The sequence below is a fragment of the Penicillium pulvis genome (genome assembly GCF_028828015.1).
Source record: "Penicillium pulvis strain IBT 33274 chromosome Unknown scaffold_8_segment0_segment0, whole genome shotgun sequence".
NCBI lineage: Eukaryota > Fungi > Ascomycota > Eurotiomycetes > Eurotiales > Aspergillaceae > Penicillium > Penicillium pulvis.
Window position 1 is genome coordinate 2,837,685 of NW_026643080.1, and position 21,230 is coordinate 2,858,914.

The 21,230-nt window shown below is 48.7% G+C and overlaps 11 protein-coding genes across 11 annotated transcripts; 4 read left to right on the plus strand and 7 right to left on the minus strand.

Moving 5' to 3' along the window:
- Window positions 1-57: 57 nt before the first annotated feature.
- N7503_010479 (uncharacterized protein) lies at window positions 58-2,229 on the minus strand (the record flags this gene model as incomplete). The annotated part of the gene is made up of 12 exons (XM_057070025.1): window positions 58-257; window positions 320-386; window positions 440-499; window positions 553-856; window positions 911-1,005; window positions 1,055-1,150; window positions 1,201-1,319; window positions 1,369-1,395; window positions 1,449-1,491; window positions 1,539-1,971; window positions 2,019-2,114; window positions 2,171-2,229. 12 exons carry the CDS (start codon window positions 2,227-2,229, stop codon window positions 58-60), a joined length of 1,599 nt encoding a protein of 532 aa, XP_056916636.1.
- A 376-nt stretch (window positions 2,230-2,605) lies between these two features.
- On the minus strand, window positions 2,606-4,156 carry N7503_010480 (alpha-mannosyltransferase; the record flags this gene model as incomplete). Its single annotated transcript, XM_057070026.1, has 1 exon — window positions 2,606-4,156. The coding sequence occupies one exon, from the start codon at window positions 4,154-4,156 to the stop codon at window positions 2,606-2,608; it is 1,551 nt and encodes a 516-aa protein (XP_056916637.1).
- An 874-nt stretch (window positions 4,157-5,030) lies between these two features.
- N7503_010481 (MDR family MFS transporter) lies at window positions 5,031-6,730 on the plus strand (the record flags this gene model as incomplete). Its single annotated transcript, XM_057070027.1, has 2 exons — window positions 5,031-5,214; window positions 5,292-6,730. The coding sequence occupies 2 exons, from the start codon at window positions 5,031-5,033 to the stop codon at window positions 6,728-6,730; spliced, it is 1,623 nt and encodes a 540-aa protein (XP_056916638.1).
- Window positions 6,731-7,605: 875 nt separating this feature from the next.
- Window positions 7,606-9,432, plus strand: N7503_010482 (uncharacterized protein; the record flags this gene model as incomplete). Its single annotated transcript, XM_057070028.1, has 1 exon — window positions 7,606-9,432. The coding sequence occupies one exon, from the start codon at window positions 7,606-7,608 to the stop codon at window positions 9,430-9,432; it is 1,827 nt and encodes a 608-aa protein (XP_056916639.1).
- A 285-nt stretch (window positions 9,433-9,717) lies between these two features.
- N7503_010483 (uncharacterized protein) lies at window positions 9,718-10,396 on the minus strand (the record flags this gene model as incomplete). Its single annotated transcript, XM_057070029.1, has 2 exons — window positions 10,101-10,396; window positions 9,718-10,044 (listed from the first exon to the last, which is right to left on the minus strand). The coding sequence occupies exons 1-2, from the start codon at window positions 10,383-10,385 to the stop codon at window positions 9,718-9,720; spliced, it is 612 nt and encodes a 203-aa protein (XP_056916640.1). The 5' UTR covers window positions 10,386-10,396.
- A 439-nt stretch (window positions 10,397-10,835) lies between these two features.
- On the minus strand, window positions 10,836-12,357 carry N7503_010484 (LSB5 family protein). Its single transcript, XM_057070030.1, has 5 exons — window positions 12,320-12,357; window positions 12,213-12,262; window positions 11,982-12,133; window positions 10,934-11,926; window positions 10,836-10,880 (listed from the first exon to the last, which is right to left on the minus strand). Exons 2-5 carry the CDS (start codon window positions 12,225-12,227, stop codon window positions 10,868-10,870), a joined length of 1,173 nt encoding a protein of 390 aa, XP_056916641.1. The 5' UTR covers window positions 12,228-12,262; window positions 12,320-12,357; the 3' UTR covers window positions 10,836-10,867.
- Window positions 12,358-12,892: 535 nt separating this feature from the next.
- Window positions 12,893-14,119, plus strand: N7503_010485 (3'(2'),5'-bisphosphate nucleotidase; the record flags this gene model as incomplete). Its single annotated transcript, XM_057070031.1, has 1 exon — window positions 12,893-14,119. One exon carries the CDS (start codon window positions 12,893-12,895, stop codon window positions 14,117-14,119), a length of 1,227 nt encoding a protein of 408 aa, XP_056916642.1.
- Window positions 14,120-14,327: 208 nt separating this feature from the next.
- N7503_010486 (mitochondrial 54S ribosomal protein uL6m) lies at window positions 14,328-15,718 on the minus strand (the record flags this gene model as incomplete). Its single annotated transcript, XM_057070032.1, has 4 exons — window positions 14,328-14,701; window positions 14,783-14,896; window positions 14,958-15,285; window positions 15,710-15,718. The coding sequence occupies 4 exons, from the start codon at window positions 15,716-15,718 to the stop codon at window positions 14,328-14,330; spliced, it is 825 nt and encodes a 274-aa protein (XP_056916643.1).
- A 333-nt stretch (window positions 15,719-16,051) lies between these two features.
- Window positions 16,052-17,863, plus strand: N7503_010487 (uncharacterized protein; the record flags this gene model as incomplete). Its single annotated transcript, XM_057070033.1, has 6 exons — window positions 16,052-16,136; window positions 16,186-16,997; window positions 17,052-17,273; window positions 17,325-17,381; window positions 17,430-17,760; window positions 17,826-17,863. The coding sequence occupies 6 exons, from the start codon at window positions 16,052-16,054 to the stop codon at window positions 17,861-17,863; spliced, it is 1,545 nt and encodes a 514-aa protein (XP_056916644.1).
- An 810-nt stretch (window positions 17,864-18,673) lies between these two features.
- On the minus strand, window positions 18,674-19,778 carry N7503_010488 (E2 ubiquitin-conjugating protein UBC8; the record flags this gene model as incomplete). The annotated part of the gene is made up of 7 exons (XM_057070034.1): window positions 18,674-18,813; window positions 18,862-19,043; window positions 19,106-19,220; window positions 19,277-19,314; window positions 19,388-19,396; window positions 19,486-19,607; window positions 19,746-19,778. 7 exons carry the CDS (start codon window positions 19,776-19,778, stop codon window positions 18,674-18,676), a joined length of 639 nt encoding a protein of 212 aa, XP_056916645.1.
- A 524-nt stretch (window positions 19,779-20,302) lies between these two features.
- N7503_010489 (uncharacterized protein) lies at window positions 20,303-21,230 on the minus strand (the record flags this gene model as incomplete). Its single annotated transcript, XM_057070035.1, has 2 exons — window positions 20,303-20,677; window positions 20,739-21,230. 2 exons carry the CDS (start codon window positions 21,228-21,230, stop codon window positions 20,303-20,305), a joined length of 867 nt encoding a protein of 288 aa, XP_056916646.1.

The window sequence follows — 21,230 nt, forward strand, 5'->3', positions numbered from 1 at the left end:
ATGAACATCACTATTGTTTCGGTCATATTTGTCTATGACCAGTGGGGCCTTGCAGAATTACTCATAAAGCCATGTCGCGACACGTCGGGGATCTTGAGTCACCTTAGCAGCTCCTCGGACCAGTTTACTGGGACCGCGCTTCAAATATTGCCCATCCCTCGGCTTTCCTCGAATCTCACCTTCGGCCCATATGACTTTACCTCGTAGAATGGTATACCGAGGCCAATTAGCAAATTCCATTCCTTCGTAAGGTGTATCTTATAATAGGAAGAAATCATTAAAACGAACGAGTTCTCGTCAGGCATCATTTTCAACTTACAGTCAGCGTTATGGTGAAGCATAGAATTTGTCAAATCGAAGCCCTTGAAAGAATCTTCTGGATGCCACTGTATTGAATCTGATTAGTCTAAAACATCCTTCAGACAATGGAAAAACTTACAATGACCAAATCGGCATCAGAACCAGGCACAATCGCGCCCTTTCTAGGATAAAGTCCATACTTCGATAAATTAGCTTGAAATCTCCATGTGCGAGGAAGATTGCCAGCTTTACCAATTTCGCGGGGTTGGTAGATGTCAACTCCACAAATTTCTGTGGGGTGATTCGACCAGTAGATAAAGCTCCAGTATACAAAAGTGGCAATCGAGTCTCAACACCAGGAATTCCATTAGGAATCAGTCGGAAGGAGCCTTGTTTCCGCCTGAGAAGACTTTGTAGCTCATCACCCGTGCAGTGATGCTCGCCTTCCATGCTTGCAGCATCTTCAAGCACGCCGGTCGGTTTGCCTCTTGGATCGTCGTATCGGAAAGGGCAGTGATCCGATGAGTAAATGGTGAAAGTTCCATTTTCCAGGCCACTGTTCTATTTAGCAGGGCGAATTCTCAACAATGATTAGCAGAATGGAGCATACACAAATAGTTCTTCTTGGTCCGATGCATCTGGAGGTGGCGGAGGCGAGCAGATCATCTTACTATTTTCGAAGCAGGTGGGAGAATGAAAGCGTTTCTATAGATCATTAGTGATTGAATTTCACTATGGGTATTCGGGCTCTCACCAGATCCTCCCAGGTCAAATGGAAATATTGAGGGCATGTCTCTGCATAAACAGGGAGACCCATTGTTTGCGCCTTGCGAACATTTCTGGCACCAAGCTGTATACTTGTGTCAGTGTTGTTTCTCTTCATGCTTCTGTTATACATACTGCCGATCCAACATGGACAAAGAGAATCGGATTCTGAATCAGCTGTGCCAGCGCGATGGCTCTGTTTGTTGCCTCGCCTTCGACCAAGGGAGGGCGTGATAGAGCATGGTAGTACGGAGCTGAAGTTGTTAGGGATGCAACTCATCAATCTGAAATCGAAAAACTAACCAACCATCCCCTTTTTCTCAAGCTTGTCTGGCTTTGTATTAGTTTAGACTAATTTTCATGGCATACCAATTGTTTCTCACCAGTGAGCCATTGGATCATATCACCGTTCTCGGCGTGAATCATCTGTGATATGAGTTTAGATCCTAAACGCAGAGGACAGGAATACTTACCGTAGTCATCGAATTCTTCTTAGCTGCAAACATGACATCCAACAATTGAGAATCTGTCATGCGCTGTGTCTCATAAGTCAAAAATAGCTTGCAACTGCTGACACCCCACTCATTCATCAATATTGGCATCTCTTTTTCCAACACATCAGTATCATTGCGGACTATGATTATGTGAAATCCATAGTCAACATAGCTACCCGTAGCCTCAGCACGCGCATTATACGCCGTGATAACATTGATGAGACTTCTGTCTTCTTCTGCTCGAGTCTGAGTTGCGAAAGTAATGATTGTGGTAGTTCCTCCGGCTGCGGCGCTTTTGGAACCAGTCTCAAAGTTATCTGCACATTCACCACCTAGCCCATGAGGTCCTGTCTTCAAGTCTTGTGAGAGGTGCACATGGGCATCGATGCCACCTGGCATTACATAGGCGCCTCTGCCAGCGGTTAGATCAGTGCCGCGATGGTGTTGATAAGTACGCACTCGGCATCTATGACTCGGGATCCTTCTAGTTCATCTGTCGTAAAGCTTTCTGCCAGTGCTCGAATCTTGCCATCTTTGATTCCAATACAGCAGGTGCTATGAAATTATGTGAGCCATGTGGCATATGACTAGCCGGAACATATTAAGTTTACCTGATATCGGCGGCAGTGACCACCTTGCCATTAGTGACGATTAAGTCAAACTTCGACATAATGTTTGATCAACTGTAGTACACAGGAGGATTGCTATTGTGCAATTAATCTAAAAGTTGTAGCTCATGCCTTCATCTTATCTTATTGCTTATCTGTACGTCGTCGAGTCGAGATAAGGATGCGGCAATATCGCCGATCAAGCCGATAGAGCCTGATAACAACAGCCGACGTACTTGTCCTATCTTTGTATCTCGTAATAGGACTGTAGACCTTTGTCGGATCAATAAAATCTGTGGACCACTGTTCTTCGGTGTCGGATGCTCCAAAAGTCCCCATATCTCGTTCCTGATGGTAGCCGTGCGCGCCAAGGGCATTCTGATTGCCTTTTGAGGTTTGAGAGGCACCAATATGTTGTAAAAAACATTGAAGATTTGACTAAACATCGCTGAATTGGGGAATTTCAGCATCGGAGTCTGAGAATGTCTTGTTCCAGTGATTTTTCATATCCTCACAAAGCTCAGAGCTCTTTTTCCACGAATCAAAAGCATGCTCCAGATCGCACGCTACTGTCATGGCCTCCTCCCAGTATGACTTCTCAACGTCATATCCAAAGCGCCGGATCACATCCTCCGGTCGAGTATAAAGTCGTCCTCTCCGAGACTTCTTCGCAAGTTCAAGTCCAGCGTTAAACTTGGGACTTGAGGCGTGGAGGAAAAAGACTCGTGGAGCCTTTGCAGCGGTGGCATTTGTAACACGCCATATGTCTTGACTAGTAAGCTTATAGTCTTCTATGGGGTCCGCCTGCACCATTGCGGTGAAAGTCCATGCTCCGTTGTCATAATCGCGCTCCACGGCAGCCACAGGCTCACTGACGGTATAGAAAGTCGCGTCTAGGGCACTGGCCGCTTGTATAAAGGTGTCTTTGTCGCCTTGTCCATATGCACCTTGGCCCAATAAAGGCCAGTAAAACTCCGGGCCGTAGTAGTTGTAATAAACCGCTAGGAGAAGGGTCGGGAAATGCTTTCTTTTGGAGATGAGCATCACCCCGGACTCGGTGGCTGCCCGGGCGGTCATAGGAGGCTCTGATTGCCGTGATATGTTGAAATATAAGGGTGAGGCGGTGTTTGCCCAAAAGTCCGGCCATGTAACAAGTCCTGTCGAAGAAAAAGGGTCGGAATCTAGCAGGGCGGTGGGGTCGTGGAGGGGGACGCAATCGGCATCAATCCAGATGAAGTTTTCGAATGATGACAACAGCATCGCAAAAGGTTTGATCTGGAAGTGCTCTACCTTGATGTGCTTGGTGGGTTTGCCTTGCCCGTCACGAACCACGTCCATGATCTCTTCGAGTACCTTGCACTGGGCGTTGAGCTTTGGTAGCACAACTTCACAGATGTAGGGCTCATATTCAACCCAGTCCTTGAGGAAGACTTCCACAGGCAACTCGCATCCTGTCCGCCGAATCATGCGTAAAGACGCCACAAACGTAGGCAGGTATTCGCCGCCAGCAGAGGAAACGATGCCTTTGGCGCCTTTATTATAAGGATGGGTTTTCTGCTCTTTGATCGCTGCCACAAACTCATCATGTGCCTTTTGCATTGGCCCTTGTATTTCATCAGCATTGGCGACATGGTCCGGCCTTGGCTTCAAGTTTGCGGGATCAAATGTGACTCCATCAACGTGTCCATCCACCCTAGGCGGAGAACATTGAGGCTTCTGCTCTTTTAATTGCACAGAAAGGTCTCGCAAAAGTGTTTCCTGTCTGGCTGCCAGTGACAATGGAGCTGGAGGGTGAAACCCGGACTTGAGGCTTGTGACGAGATTTCTTAAACCGGAATTGGAATCTGAGATGTCGAGTTGCGTCTCTGTAGGCCCAAACCACAGGCTAGTATATAGACGGTCCCGCCCAAATAGGTACAAGTTGATCAGGAGGACAGCGACCAGAATGCCCACGATAGCTCGCCGGCTCGGGCGGTTATACATGAGCATCTCGATAGCTGTAACCTCGACCTCGATAGAAATGCAACGTCCCAAGGGAGTTGAATCATAAATGCAGTCACAAATTTGACGCGCTGGTCAGCTACTGTGCTGCCTGTTTAACGGTCGGCCCACTGGTACAGGCCCAGTTGGGGGAACAAAGCCACATCAAAGTGGATCTGGCCCCCATTTAGCCTTGTTTGTCAGGGGTGTACGTACGCACAACGTACGTACATGGTTTGTGTCATGCCAAGGCTTGTAAGGGCTTTGTTGGCACAGTGAGAGCAGATCACTACTCCTCTTTTCATGAAACGTCAGCCGCGGCATATAAATATTACCTACCAAGGTCTTCAGGCCTCCATTGTTGGAATGGCTTAACCCTTCCAATGTTCTTAGGATAGTTTAATGCAACTCAAGAAAGATTGAACGTAAATTCAGGCATGAATCTCTCTGACGAACTTGATTCCTTGTGTTTGCAATCGGCCGCTCAATACTGATCTCTACGCGAAGGGCGGATCCAGCCCTATGAATCTGCGATCTGTGATCGCCATGGAAGTAATTGGTTGACCCACATTGCTGCCCCGTAAATGCCGTAAAAAAAAGGAAAAAAATAAAAAGAAAGTGGAAAAAGAAGAAACGACAGAAAGAAAAGGGAGTATATATACATTTTAAGCAAAGCGTCTTTATGCATTGTTCCTGATGTTGATAAACCCTTGCGTGAGATGGGGTCAACGTATCGGAGCGGCCATTTCTCCGCACGTAATTCTCCGCATAAGCTCTGCGGGTTGGGCCTCCGCCCAGCTCTTTTCTCTCCGACCTCTTACCTAGCACGTCATCTCCTCTCAATCTCACCGGCAGGCGATCGGCCACAATTGTTCCCATCGCCATGGCTATCGACGAGAACGAGGTTGCGAGAGCTCCGACGGAGCAAACGCCTCTTCTGCGCGATGCCGACCCCGCCAATGCCGGCTCGTCTGATGGAGAGTCACCGGCGACCGAGGAGGTCAGCACCAAGGAATTGATCATTATTCTGGGCAGTATTTGGGTTGGAGTTTTCCTAGCGGCACTTGGTATGTGTTTTACGATCCCAAAGAAAACAAGACACGTTGATGTACATCCGAGGCTAACTGAGCTTTCCCTATTGCAGATACAACGATTGTCGCGACACTTTCTGCCCCGATTTCTTCCTCTTTCAACTCTTTTTCTTTGCTTTCGTGGCTGGCCACTTCATACCTGATTTCAAATGCTGCTTGTCAACCCCTTAGCGGCCGCCTGACGGACATTTATTCGCGTCGCTGGGGATTGGTTTTCTCGAATATCTTCTTCGCACTGGGCAACCTGATCTGCGGTCTGGCAAACACTGAGGGCACGATAATCCTTGGCCGTGTTGTCGCGGGTATTGGAGGAGGTGGTCTCACAGCTATCTCGACCTTTGTGACATCGGACCTGGTTCCCCTTCGGAAACGAGGCATCTGGCAAGGTATCGGCAACATCTGCTATGGAGCTGGAAGCGGACTTGGAGGTGTGTTCGGTGGCTGGATCAATGATACACTGGGATGGCGCTGGGCATTCTTACTTCAGATCCCCTTCCTGTTGATCTCATGCATTTTGGTCGCGTTCAAGGTCAACATTCCAGTGAAGGATTCGGACAAGGCCCGGATTAAGCGTGTTGACTTCCTTGGTGCCATCACCCTGGTGCTGACGCTTGTTACACTGCTGCTGGGCTTGAACACCGGTGGAAACCAGGTGCCATGGACTCACCCCATTGTTCTTACATCTTTACCACTTTCTGCGGTTTTTCTGGCCCTGTTTATCTACGTGGAAGCTCGGGTTGCCTCGGAGCCCATTATACCCGTGAAACTCCTTTTGGATCGCACGGTCGCAGCGGCTTGTCTGACGAACTGGTTCACCACGATGACAGTCTTTGGCCTGCTGTTCTATCTTCCCCTGTACTTCCAGGTGCAGGGAATGTCGGCCACTGCCGCCGGAGTTCGTTTAATTCCGCAAGCAATTGGCACGTCTATTGGCTCCCTGGGCTGTGGGTTCATCATGCGATCTACTGGTCGATATGGGCTACTGAACTGTGCTGTCATGGCCCTGCAGGTGGTGGCGGTTGGGTTGGTCTGTACCTTGAACTTCTCCACCCCTTCATGGCTCCCTTTCCTCTACTTCTTCCTACTCGGAGCCTCGTATGGCAGTATGCTCACCATCACGCTCGTTGCTCTTATCTCTGCCGTGGATCATGAGCATCATGCGGTGGTTACATCGGCATCGTATGCTTTCCGTAGCACAGGCAGTACGGTTGGAATCACGATTGCATCGGCCGTATTCCAGAACACTTTCAAAGTTGGGTTGTGGTCTCGCTTTGGTGACCGCAAACATGCGGCCGACCTTATTTCAAAGCTGCGAGATAGTATCGATGAGATCAGAAAACTTCCCCAAGACTGGATCCCAGGTGTGCTGGATGCGTATATGAATTCTCTGCGGGCGGTCTTCTTAACTTTGTTGGGGTTGACTGTGTTGGGAGCCTTGGCTAGTCTAGCCATGCGCGAGCACAAGTTGCACAACAATCTCTCTCGGCGCTGAGGGACTGGACTCATTGAAGAACATTACATATACTCTAGGTATTTGACGCATATTTATATGAGACTTGAAGTATAAGTTATATATCGAGTACCATGAAATAAGCGCAAGATATAGTTACTCCCTATAGATATCGAACTTAGTCTGCGGCAACTCTAATTCTCTTAGTCATAATCATAGAGTTGACCGCCTTCGCGTTGCAGTGTCCAATCATCGTCATACGATGCTGCACGGCTGCCCGCCTCTAACCGCCAATGACTCTAGTCTCTTCGAGTTCCTCTTTGTGCTTCTTGTGATTGGCGGGAGTCCTGGTTCTTCCTGCAGGAAAAAGGAGTCTTCGGCCTGATTTAATCGTGGTGCTACTCCACAGCTGAAGCCAGAACTGAAGCTACTAGCCAACACCTCCAAGTGGCAAGACGTGGCGGCTGGGGATTGAGTGGAAAGGTTCATCAGATCAAAAGAATATCCTCCACAGCTACACCGCTTCATTTAAAACAAGACGGATATAGAAGCCAAGATTGCAGGTTACACCAATATTCCCGTGCATCGCATATGAGGGTCCAGTCACCGCTTCGATTGCCTGATCTCCACCTTAAACCACAGAGTCTGCCGGATAAGCGTTTTTAGACCATTCGATCAGGCTTTTCGTCAGAACTGCCCTGGGCGATCCTACGTTTTAAATCCCTTTGATGCGCCACCTTGAAAACTGCTGCACCTATACCCGACCACCGAAACCTTTTTGCGCATTTCGAGTGTCGACCCTCGCTTCCTCCATTCTTATCGAACCACACTGCCGTATGGCTGTTGGCTTTTGACCGGATCAGTCAACCTACAACATCTACACGATCAGGGTTACAAAGGGACCGTGGACCAGTGAAATGGAGGTGGACGGAGAGGAGGCAGTATATGGCAACAAAGATGGCTATCGCCTTAGCTGCGATCCGCCCACATTCGACGTGACGGTAACTCCCTCGCCACGACGTCGCCGGCTACTCCTATCGACCGATAGCGCCTTCGCCGAGACCGTACTTCCGTCGTTGATTCAGAACCCATACATCGAGCTGCGCTTGATTACCGACGAACCCTCGGCTTTGCTGGCTGGCACGAACAAGATTCCTCATTACATGGATACGGTGGATGGACAAACGTTTGATAAAAAGACTGGGGCACGGAAATGGCTTAAAGCAAAGACTGCTGAGCTCTGCGAGTGGGCTGATATGCTGCTTGTTGCCCCCATTGACGCTGGGGCCTTTGGATCTATGCTGGCGGGGTTAACAAACACCTTGACTTTGGCGCTTTTACGTGGCTGGGTCTCAACCAAGCCCGTTATTCTCATCCCAGGGATGACCGTCTCAGAATGGGAGAATCCATTGACTCGCCGACAGCTAGACGAGCTCCGTCGGTACTGGACGTGGGTATACATCGTGAAGCCCGTACTTTGGAAGTCAAACGGGCCTGAGGATTTGACGACTTTGCCATGGGACGGGTTGAAAGACTTAAATACCACACTTCGACTAACGTTAAACATACCCTCGGTGGCTGCATCTATGGCTGCTGCATCTTCAGCAAAGGGCAAATCTGCCGCGACCCAATCAACTTCAAAAGGGACCCAATCATCAGATTCTGGCAGCAACACCATATCAGCCTTACAACATCTGCAGCCTCACTGGCCAACTTCCGAAAGTAAATCACAGTCCCTTCCGTTCGAAATTTGGCTTAATATCTTTGAGGAACAGTTGGGAGATTGGGAAACCGCCAAAGCCGTTGGAATCCCAACCCATCTTGCTGTTCCTCAAGAGTGGCAAAGCCACTTATTGAAAATGTCCACCCCTGCTTCCCTTGAATACACAATCCTCCGAGGCTCCTTTGCCGCCATAAAGAAGCGCATTGACGCACTTCCTCGTTGGAAACCTTTGTCAGACCTTGCCTGTCATCTCATCGTGAAATTCTCGCGAACGGATATCCTGTCCTACCTCACTGAAAACCACCTCGACCTTTTGTGGACGACCTCCCGTCTCACTAACATTCCTTATCGTGCATCTGCAATTTACGGCAATCCCACCGTTTTGACCTGGTGGCGCGATGCCCCTGCACTTCCCAATAAAGAGTACATGGCTGATGCCATGGATGGTGCGTCCAGAGCTGGGTTCATCCATGTTCTAGACTGGTGGCTTCATTCGGGACTACCACTTCGATACAGCGAACGAGCGCTCGAATCTGCTAGTGCCGAGGGCCGGGTTGCAGTTCTTGACTGGTGGAAAACAGCCTCTACCAACGCTCCACGCAACAGGCCCATTGTAATGAAAGTTGGAAAGTCAGTCCTTCTCGCTGCACAGTCTGGTCGCACGGCATCATTAGCATGGTGGGATGCATCAGGAATACCATATAGCCACGCCGAAAATGTTGCTCGGATTGCTAGTACGCATGGCCATGTGCACGTGCTTGATTTCTGGTACCGTTTGAAGGGCCCAAAAATGATCTTCGACAATCAAGTACTTGTCGGTCCAACCAAGAACGGCCATGACCATGTTCTACAATGGTGGAAAGACTGCGGTCTTCGTGTCGAGTTTAAAACCTGCGACATTGAAGAAGCCCTGGAGGACGCAGTCTCCGGTGCCGATGTCCGCGTACGCGCGTGGTGGGAACGTAACGGCCTCAACCTAGGCCTTGGAACAAGAGAATGGATGAAGCCAAAAGTGCTTTAACTTGCATTATGAGTATACGCTCCGGGGTTTGGGGTTCTGATCATGCATTGCAGGCGATGGAACGCATTTTGTTGTTCTTCGTCTTTCTGTTCTTTTCTTGTCTCTATTTTTAATCGGTTGACTGCTTTTTTTTTTGCTTTCTACTTATGACACAGACGATGAGATGACCCATAAATACCCATTTGAATATTTTCATTCATGTCATTTTATTCGCTCGGTCGTCCACAAGGATCCGAATATACATATTCACCTTTCTCCCTGTATCTATTCAGAATGAATCATGAATCACTCCCATTTCTCCACTCGCACATGTTTAATCTCAGCGCCTTTCAGCACCTTTCTGATCTCCCCAAACTCCTTGAACGCATCCGATTCGGCGAATCCAAAGTGATCCTCCACCTTATTCCACCCGCTGAACAGCACATATTCCTCATCTTCCCCTTCCTTGTCAATCCTCCACCCACCAGCGTATGAGAATGGCGCCGTATACGCTCCAAGGTGAGGTATCCCTTTTTTGAACATGGCCTCATATTCATTCTTGTTACTTGCCGCGACAAAATACCTGCTTATAGCAATGACAGGTGCGTCAAATGGGATAGAAGAGGTAGCAGGCTAGAAATAATAAGCCAAGTCCACACTACATATTATACCTTTCCTTCTTTACTCACATCCATATCCAAATGAAACATCCACTCAACATCAACATCATCCTTCAACCGTCCCAGATTCGCCAGATTCGTCTCAGACGTAATCCAGTCTCCAGTATGGACAGCAACAGATTCCCACCCTCCAGTGATATAAAAGCATTGGGGGTCCTCTATCTGGCGGAAGAAGCGCGCCGGGTACTTTGAGTACTCGCTTTGCGCATGCTGAGCTTGGATGAGATTCGTCTTTGTTATGGGGGAGGGTTCTTCGGCTCTAAGGCGCAGGAGGGCAATTTCGGTGACTGGCATTGTGGTATCTGATAGGGAAAATGAATATTTAGATCGATGATGCTCTGAGTTCTGTCCCGAGAGGATATTCCAGGGTCTTTTTGGTTGCTGTTTATATGCTTGGACTTATCTCGGGGATACGGGTGTTCGGGGGCCGAAGGATGCACCTGTGGAGCCCGAGGCAACCATTTCTCTTGCGCGTCTGGTTTTGTTTCACCTTCAATTTGGAGGCATTTACCTAAATGGGTTCCAGTTGGGGATCAATGTTATTGGTTTGAGGGATTTACATCATGGTTGACGTTGCCATCTTGGAGCCTGATGAATGTAGTCATTCTCAATTCATCGTAGAACGGAGAACGCCAGGTCGATTTAGCCTATAGACACTATGACCTATGCATTACCTATGCATTGATGCTTCTGCTAAAGTACAGCTAAGACAACTTCCCCGGAGGCTACCAAGCTACTTCGTGATGCTAATCATAATTCAACTGGATGCTGTACGCCTATACTTCTTTGCTGTGGGAGTTGTTAGTAGCGTTTTCAGGGACAGATATAGTAGGGCAACATACTAAGTATAGCCCATCTTCTCAACTGCAGGAGTCCCGATCGCATTACGATCTCCGAAAGGATTATCCTCATCATCTTCTTCTGATTCCTCACTTTCACTCTCAAGATCCTGTAATGCAGGCAAAGCACTCGGACGAGGCGGCTTAGGCGGACCAACGCTCAATCCACTGAAACCGTGATTCATCTCATCGTCTATTTCGGCTCTCGACCGCCAGTTTCCACCCAGAACTTCATCTTCACTGTCACTGTCATAGTCGACACTCTTGTCCAACACCTCGAACGCCATCAAGGCCGTAACTAGCTCTTCATTGGCATGAATCAAACCACCCAAGAACTCCTCACTCTCGATATGCTGAATATACCGCAAAATGCCGTGTCGAAGCTTCTTACACTTCTCAAATCGATTGATGCACTCCGCATCCTCGCTAACCCGTGTCGTCTCACGGTTCACAAGCTTCAGCGCATTCAACAGATTTGTACTCGCAACAGAAGCGGATGCAAGTGTCTGCACGATCTCCGGCCGCTCTCGTTCCAGATTGAAACTCCTGCCGGCACTAATCGAAAGTTTCTTCTCCTTCTTGTCCTTCTTCTGTTTGCTCTTGTGCTTCGGACTACTCAGCGTCGTAGAAGGTCCATTTCCTGCTGACACAGAAACTGTATGCCCCATGACGGGTTCATTCGGGTTCGATGACCCTTCCCGCAGGACCTTTGCCTTGGCCTGCGTGGCGGGCTGCTTCCGCTTCGGCAACTGTCTGTATAGAGCGGTGATCTTGTCCATACCAGGCGTGTCCTTGTATGTCGCAGCCCATTGTCCAAAGAGGACTTTGCATTTTTGCTTAACGAGTGGATCGGAGACAGGATCTGTTCCTGCGATGCGCAGTCGTTCAAGGAGGGGTTCGTCGGCGAATCCGCGCAGGAATCGTTCGCCTGCGTTTTGGATCAGGAAGTCAAGGATGACGAGGGCGCGAAGTTGTCGATGGAGGTTTCCATATTTTCTGTTTTATCAGATCAGCCCAGCGTCATGGTGTGGTGATATTTTTGCTGCCTCACAGCTTCTTGCGCAGTGCGCGACTCGCTTCCGTTGGTCCGCTGGCCTGGATGCGGATCACCTCGATCAAATCGACGATACCGCTAGAGTCTTCCACTTCATATGTTTCGCTTGTAAGGACCTCAATTTGTACGGTCACGGCCGAATATGGTTTCTATAGTATCATAGGACGATATGAGTTTGGTGATCACACGATACACTTATCGTGCGATTTCGCGACGTTAGGGTCTTACCGAAGACTGGAACATGATGGGCAGCAATCCGGATCTCTGCTAGTTTCACACTGTAAGTATATTGGTGCATTTTCAGAGGCGACTCGGTTTTAAGGATATTTACTGACTTGAAATTGGTCTTCTGCACAACCCCGCCGGTATCAACAGTTTGGTATAACCCCGCACGGGTAGAAATGCACACCAGGAGTCGTAGAGATCGGGGAGGTCAAGTCGGAGCGATACAATACCGCAAAAAGCAAGAGCTAAGCCGGCAGATGCCTAGGTGTAGTTCCCTTATCACAAAATGAAACAGAGACCTGGAGATTAGTGTGATAAGGAAGAGGATGGTGACGTCGGAGGCAGGGGAGCGTCTTGGCGCTAATCGGGAAGATCAACGTCTGAGTTGGTGGATGTGGTGGGTTTCAGGGGACCAATTAATAGGACATAGGAATTGGAAGATCGCTGCCCAAATTTGCAAAGCACACACTTGTCCTTTCCATATTTTGGCTTTTCATGTATTTCATTATTATTTTTTATTCTTTATGATCTTCACGTATGTTAATGTAAATCTCTGTGCCTCGATTAGGACTAGGGCGGGGTGGTATATGGGAAACACGTCGGGATAAGAGAATACGAGATTTTAACGATACGAAGTAATTCCGACTCTAAATTCAGCTTAATTTACCCAATTGTCACAACTTATGATTCCAACATCTTCCTCGTCTCGATCTTATTTGGCGCGCGTCCTGTCCCGCTTTCTGATCTGCTCCACCCTCATTCTGGCTCTCAGCGTGGCCCTCAAGACCCGCTCCCGTCTCTCCCTCCTCTTCCCCTCCTTTGCTCCTTCTTCCTCCCAACACACCGCAATCATGTCCTACACACAAGAACGCTACATCGCCGAGCTGGCCGTCCAGCGTGCCTCCCTCCTCACCCAGAAAGTCTTCTTCGAGAAGGCCAAGGGCACCGTCTCCAAGGATGACAAGTCCCCCGTCACCATCGGCGACTTCGGCGCCCAAGCCCTGATCATCCAGGCCATCCGCAAGAACTTCCCTAACGATGAGATCGTCGCCGAGGAGGAGTCCCGGGAGCTGTACGAGGATAAGGCTCTGAGTGCCGAGATCTGGCGTCTGGTCAAGGACATCAAGCTCGATGACGCTGAGAGTGACAGCATCCTCGGCGGTCCCCTTGCTAGCGAGGAGGAGATGCTCAAGATCATCGACCAGGGTAACAGCGCCGGTGGTGCTTCCGGTCGTATCTGGGCTCTTGACCCCATTGACGGCACCAAGGGTTTCCTCCGTGGTGGCCAGTACGCCGTCTGCCTCGGTCTGATCGTTGACGGCGACGTCAAGGTCGGTGCCATTGGTACCCCCAACCTGCCCGTTGATGATGCCGCCACCATTGATGCTAGCACTGGTGCCCAGCAGGCTGATTCGTCTGCTAACGGTGTCCTCTTCTCCGCTGTCCTGGGTGAGGGCGCTACCAGCCGTCCTCTCGGCAGCGGTGCTCTTGCTGCCAGCAAGTCCATCTCCATGCGCCCCGTCCCCGACATCGCCCAGGCCGTCTTCTGTGAGGGTGTCGAGGCTGCCCACTCCGCTCAGGGTGATAACGCCGCTGTCGCTGGCCTCCTGGGTATTACCGCCCCGAGCGTGCGTCTGGACTCGCAGGCCAAGTACTGCTCCATTGCTCGTGGTGCTGGTGACATCTACCTCCGTCTGCCCGTGAAGAAGGATTACCAGGAGAAGATCTGGGATCACGCTGCTGGTGACATCATTGTCCGTGAGGCTGGTGGTCAGGTCTCTGACATCTACGGCAACCGCTTGGACTTCAGCAAGGGCCGGACCCTGGCTGCCAACAAGGGTGTTGTCGCTGCCCCCAAGGCCGTCCACGGCCAGGTCATTGATGCCGTCAAGTCGGTGCTGAAGCTGTAATTTTGTTGGATTGAACGATTTGGTCGAGCTTCATTGCTAGGATCATTCATCTATGATACCACTTACGAATTGTGTGGAACGAATATCTTTGGTCCAAAAAAGTACATATTGAAAATATAAGAACAGAGGATAGAGTATAAGAATACAGGGGAACCAAAAATGCAATGTTCCAAAGAAACAAAACCACAATGCCGCGTGCGCCCACAGATTATTTGATCTTCTTAGCCTTAAGCTTAATCGTCTCGCCGTTGACAAAGATACCCTTGCCCTTGTACGGCTCCGGTCGTCTCCACTCCCGGATCTCTGCCGCGAACTGCGTCACCTTGCGCTTGTCGACACTCTCGAGCAGGATACGGGTCGGTTGCGGTGTGCTGGCCTGGACACCCTCGGGGATACCCAGCTCAATGGGATGAGAGAATCCAACCTTGAGAGAAACGAACTTCTGGCCGGGGTAGGTCGCGGAGACGGTGGTTGCGGTGTTTTCGATGGTGGCACGGTAACCGACACCGACCATAGACAGAATACAGATGTGGCCTTCTGAGACACCGGTGATGTGATTTTGGAGCAGAGCGCGAGCAGTACCTATAACAGAAAGCAAACCGTTAAATGGACGAACAGAGCGACATCAAGGTCAAGATGAGACCCGAGAGAGTAAACACATACCCCACATAGCACGCTGCTGAGGCACCTCCGGATCCATAACAGAAAGTGTGGCCTTCTGGGTAGTAGCATCATGGTTCACAGTCAAGAAAGAAGGAAGGTTAAGGGTCATCTCGCCTATTACCAAAACACTATTAGCAAAAAATGTCGTCCAACAGCCATTGAAGCGACAACATACCCTTGGGCCCCTTGATCTGCGCAGCAAACTTAGGAACATCCTTTCCGCGGCCCTGGGTCAGGGACTTGGGCAGGTCAATAAGGGTCAATGAGACCTCGGGAGGAACGGAGATGGCAGAACCTCCGATACGGGATTGCGTCGGGGAGGTGGTCGAGAATTGGGCGCGCGAGGGGGGAGAACGCGGGGGTGAGGAATAGAGGTAATGAGCCGCGCTGGAAGGGCTCACGGAGGAGCTGCCGGGCACAGCGTTGGGGTAGACACGACATGATGATTTGGTTGTTGATTTCGGAGTTGCGGCGGACGATGATTTTGTCAGTAAAATGGAGGTCTGGATTGGGTTAGCGTGCACGTGATTTATATGGCGGAGACGGAGTATACTTCATCGACCTTGAAGGATGAAGTCAACACTAGAGAAAGCGATTCTCAATAAATTGAATAGAGGTCTCTAACCTAGCAGGGGTATATTATTATATTTCTACTCTTACACTGACAAAGATACCCGTGAGTACAGCCCCGAGCAGAAGCCATGTGGCACCATTAGGCGCATTACCGGTCGATCTCCATGCGAAAGGTGCCACATCGGATACAGTCTTCCCAATTTATCCCATCACACATCATCTGACGACTCTGGGCATGCTATAAGGGCTGGATTGATTTGCATTGGATTTTTTTTGTTAATTCATGGCTTCAAACTCAACTTCATGAAGTATACAAGAACAAAAGAATAATGTTGTTTTGTGCCTTTCCATCACGCAGAGCATGATAAGATGATTGTATAAGCTATCTTCATGGCATGAATGTAATTTTAAAGAATTACTTGCCTTCAGGGTCAATGTCGGGAAAGTATTGCCAAGGCCTTGATATCCAAAAGACGTGACTGGAATTTATTCGATCCAAAGATTAACTCTCACTTTTCACCTCAAGCGCCAACCTACCAAAACTGGATAATCCAAAACTCAACAAGCACCTCTTTCTATTCCTTTCTCTCTACCCTCAGGTCGTGCGTCTTAGTCAATGTACCCCGGTAATACTCACGTCTATCTATACTACCCAGTCCCGACTCTCAGAGGTCTGCGAGATCAAGGAAAGGAAAGATGACACTCAGCATACTCCAACTGGTCTTCGTGCTTGTCACCCTAGGCATCGCCAGTGCCAGCTTGCTTGATATACCTGACGCGGGTAAGTTGCATTTGACACGTCTATTGATCCTCATTACTGACAGACAAAGGCTCGGCCGCTTTCGCCTCGATTCAGAACAGAAACCACGCAGACTCTCATCTAGAAGCTAATACCTCACAAAAAGATGGCATATTCACCCAGGCCGTTCAGATCTTAGATTCGATGAGGTCATCACCATCTTGTCACCGCATCGCAGCAACAAAGCTAGTCTCGTCATGTCAAGAGATGGGAGGGAAAGAGGCCATAACACGTGAACAGTATGATGTTTTAGACCAGACAAGGTCGGTATACGCTGCACGTCTTGCTATCTGCGAGATCGAAGAGGCAGGCTCTTCAACCCCCACGCAATGTCTTCCTTTGACTGTTGCTCCAGTTGAGGCAAAACTTCGATTCAACTTTATGGCTAAGGCTAAGCAATCAAAATCTGCTGCGACCGAATATCCCAAGGAAGTGCTCGAGATTTGTCTCAGGACCCTTGAGTCACGACCTCAGTGGTGGATCTCGTATAGTAACAACCGACAAAATGCTATGGTGATTTGCCAAGCTACGAGGATGGAGACTGACAAGGATGAGCTGCTCAATCTTCATCGTTCTATCGTGAACAGCAATGTCAAGCTTAACGAAGGACTTCAGCTTGCACTGCAAAAAGCCGCCTTGGATTCTGTGAGAAACGAAGAGTTCTTCCAAGTTGTGCAGGCCTTGCAGGACAAGTTTTTGGTCGATCTGGAACGAAATGAATCTGCTTTTCAACGCGTCTTCGGAAAGCTTATACATGAAGTTGAAGCCGGGATCGGTTCTGTGGTGAATACAGTCACTTCTTCTCTGAAGAGAGTACAGACTGAAACAACGAGCCTTGAAAAGGTTGGTAAATCTTATTTTGAATATGTGTGGTCTACAATACTAACTTTGATCCAGGACATCGGAAACGTGTCTGGTCAGGTGATAGCTCTCCAAAGGGCCCTTGAAACAGCGCATGAAGACTTTGGTTCAAGGAACGACGAATCACTTCGCGTTTTCGAGGAACATGCCGTATTATACCAAGGTCTTGCCTCGAGCCTGCACCTCTCCTTGGAATCTCTTGTAGGTGCAGACTTGCGAAGAGTTTCTCAAAAAATGACAGATCTCGACGCATCACTGGTAAGTCCAAGCTGATCCATTTCCAGACAAATCCATAACTAACTCTAACAGGAATGGCTTACGAGTCGACTAATCCGTGTTCTTGAACACGAAACGGAACTTGCCGAGGTGATTTCAGTTTCCAAGTATCTCATTTACGGCCCTGACACTCAATAGAGACTGAAGACAATGGGAGACCTGGTCGAAAAGTCAACAAACAAGGCAAACGAGCTACAGATAGCCCAAGTCCAACAAGCTGAAGCACTCGCTGCCCAGTCTCGAACACACCGGGAATTGCAATTCACCGCACAATTCTCTCAGGCTTTGCTAGACAAGGCCTTTATAACTGCAGCAAATCTGCAAGCAACTATTCAACAAGCATCTACCAAAGCCCAGCAAATCCCGCAGCTGGGTCGCTTTTCTATCTGGTCACTTGGGTTGACCTTGCTCCTTGCTATCGGAGCGCAATATTCAAAAGTTGCAACTAGTTTATTCTTTCTGGTTTTTGGTATGTTCCTGACCTGAGCATGAGGACGAGGGAGAGGGTCATCATGGGCTGACATTCAATTCCAGGGCACAAGATTGCCGTTTTCGTTCTTCAATATCTTTGAGTTTCCGGTCCTTATATTCGCTCTTTTTTCTCTCTTTTTCTTTTTAACGACCTGCAATGACCTTTACGCGGAGCCAATCTCGTGCCTTTAAACCCATGGATATTTCACTCTTTTTTCATCTATTCTAAATCAGAATCTTATTTTCGTGTTCTGATGTGCAACGGGTAAATGTAGTAAAACCATTAGCTCTAAGTTTCTTTGCTCGTTTGGGTCAATGGGTCGTATGGCTGACTCTATTATACCGCAAATGGCCTTTTCATCCGAGTGTCCGAGTCTTGTCGTTATTCTATTGGAGTTAAAAGCTGTCTGTAGAGTTGTCTTCCGCTTTTCCTGGACTAATCTGGCTGCTTTGACAGGTTTGTTATGCAAAGGTGCAAATTCATTTCAAATCACAGGCGAATCCATACATTCAAATACATCCACAGAGCCATGTTTTCACCACCTCAGATAGTGTCCAGAGGCATGTATATTCATTATACAATCAAGCCTTTTGGAGAAAAGTTTATTGAAGAAACAGTTGAATGAACTAGGGAACCGTAACTAACGCTGCTCCGTCCACTGTGGATATCTCACACCAGTCCTACCCCCGACTCCATCCGCGACATGGAAATGTTCAAGTGCAGTCATGCAGTCCGAGAAAAAGAAAACCACCATAAAAAATAAATACCGTAATGTCAACCTTGGAAACGCCCGCTGGCTCTGGTCCGATGAGTGAAGATGATGATAAAGAATGGGAAGGATGCAATGGGTTTGTGCAGATCCAGTCTCAGATTGAGACGGATTAAGAATGTCAGGGCAAAGAAACATCAACTAGACGTCGTCCATTGCTCCGGCTGGTTCTTCCTCCCCGTCGGATTCATAGCTCCCAGCGGAGCTGAGCTCATCTTCAGACTCGGTATCCTCTCCTGCCTCATCGACAGCTTCTTTACTGGCATACTTTGAGACATATTCTGTGAAGTGTTAGTTATGTGGCTGGATCTAACAGTCATGGTACGTACCTTTGACTTTGGCCTCGTAGGCCTTGGGCTCTCGCATCATCAAAGCTGCCGCTTCACCATTGAGCGGGTCGGATGGGTTGGGATATCGCAGGAGCTGAGGGAGGAAGACTTCGAAGATATTGAGCATGTCATACATAGGAGACCATGTTTGGTTGATGACATCCAGGCAAACCGATCCGGACCTATATTAGAAGATAATCAATACCAGACCATTGAGAAAGTCCAGGTGGCTCGGGCGACTTACAGCTCATCGATGTTGGGGTGGAAAATACGGTTAACAAATCCAATGCTGGGGCTCTTGTAGGGATACTGGTCCGGCAGTTCGACATGAATCTTCCAGTGACCCCCCGTGAACGGTGCTGGGCGATGTTAATAACGGAACACATAGACATTTCATATACAAGGACAGGCATACTCTCTTCTGGTCCCTTGAAGCGGACATAGAACTCTTGCCTATAATGAAATATAGGAGTCAGATCGTTGAAAGCGTTGGTTTGGGGTTGGTCGCGCTGGCTGGGTCACGTACACTAGACTTCTGTCAGTATCTATGGTTAGGGTTCGCTCAAAGCGTGGTATAACATACTGTTGTCATTCACCAGAGTTACTTCATAGTCACTCATCAACCTATTAAACTTGTCAGACTCAGTTTTGCGGCCCATTTTCTCAGATTGAGATTTGGAGTATCCTCTGCTAAGATCGGACGGGAAATAGTTTGGACGGGGAGCGGAATTCGGTTCGCATACATCCTAAGACTGGTCAGTATGTCTCCTAAGGCTTCAGAATTTCATCGCTTTCATACTTCATGACCTGTTACAATGAAAAATCACTCATTAGCAATTGCGGGGACCTCGGTAGCTTCTCCATAAGTCGTGAGGGGCACTTACATCGGTCTCAATTCTTCTTTTCGGGCTACTCATGGTGGCGAATTGTAAAAGTTCCGTGAATATGTCACTTGAGGCTTCAACACGTAAGTTGTATGCAGTTGGTCTTAAAGGACCTGTTTCAAAGCCGTTGATGAGGTCACCGAGTAATTACCCCCCGTTCGGAGCGGGGAAGTAAATGGCGGGGAAGGATCTGGGAGTAGAGGGTTCGCGTAGGCAGAAAAAGTCCTACGACCGATATCCAACAGTTCAAGCCTTTAATGAGGTATGGAATAACGAAACCAAGAACAGTCTGAAGCAGAGAGCAGGAGAAAGAGAGAATGGAAGAGGGGGACAATGATGGCCCGATGACTCAGCCGTTATCGCAATCCGGAGATCGGAACCATGGAACCCGGATGTCACGAGTGCATTTCTGCCCAAGTGGATAGATCGATCATGAATTCATTTATATTCACCAGTATCAGGCGCTTATTTACATGCAAGAGCAACTTTGCGTGAAACTGGTCTTTTATTACTATATTACTTTTACTTTATTGGATGTCGCGTGACCATGAGCAATGTCATCTTGTTGTCTCTCCTGGCAACTCATTCACAACCTTATTAGTTGGTGCCTCAGCAGAAAACACATTGCCCGGAAGCTCAGTAGTTTTGGGGGTTCTATCAAACTGGAAAGGCTCATCCTTACCAGCACTCAGAAGCTGTTTTGTTGATCGACGCCGTAGTCGGCGAATGATGAACCAAATCACGAGGATAAGGGCAATGCCTGCAACGCAGCCCACTACTATCCCGGCGATCGCGCCCGAGCTAAGATGATTGCTTGAAGAAGCACCCTTACTTTTCTGGATTGATGCGACATCTGATGATGTTGATGTTGGTATTGTTGTCGACGTTGTCGACGTTGTGGAAGTGGTGGCGGGTAGTGTAGTTGTCGCTGCCTATCAAACATTTAGTCGTCAATATATGGCACGATGAATAGAAGGATGGGTACAAACATACAGGAAGGGACGAAAAGACTTCCAACATAGTCTCATTGGTGATTTTTCCCGCAGAGGTGTTGATATCGATCGACCATTGCGCTCCTGTCGTGTCTGTATTCATCACTGGTATGGTGTGATTCAAAGCGCTCATGTCCAACCCGAGCATGTTGTCCGTTCCCAGCAACATGTTGTACATAAACCATCCATTATCTCCCTTTGTCAAGTTCCACTGCATCCCAATACCTGCTCCAGTGGCGAGTAGTTGTGGCGTGGTGCGCTCATCTGCCGTGAGGCCTAGTTGGTATGTCGCCCCATAATCCCAGTTGCGAATGAAGTAGATGCCCTTATCATAAAATATCTGCCAGTTTTCTGAAGTAAAACTGCGAATGGCATCTAGCGCTGGGGTATTAGGGGGATCGTTTGCTTCGCCGACTGCGAGTGTTTCGTTATCTCCAACCGCAGTATTGGAGAAGCGGTAGTAGTACGTCGAGTCAAAGGCACCACTAGACAT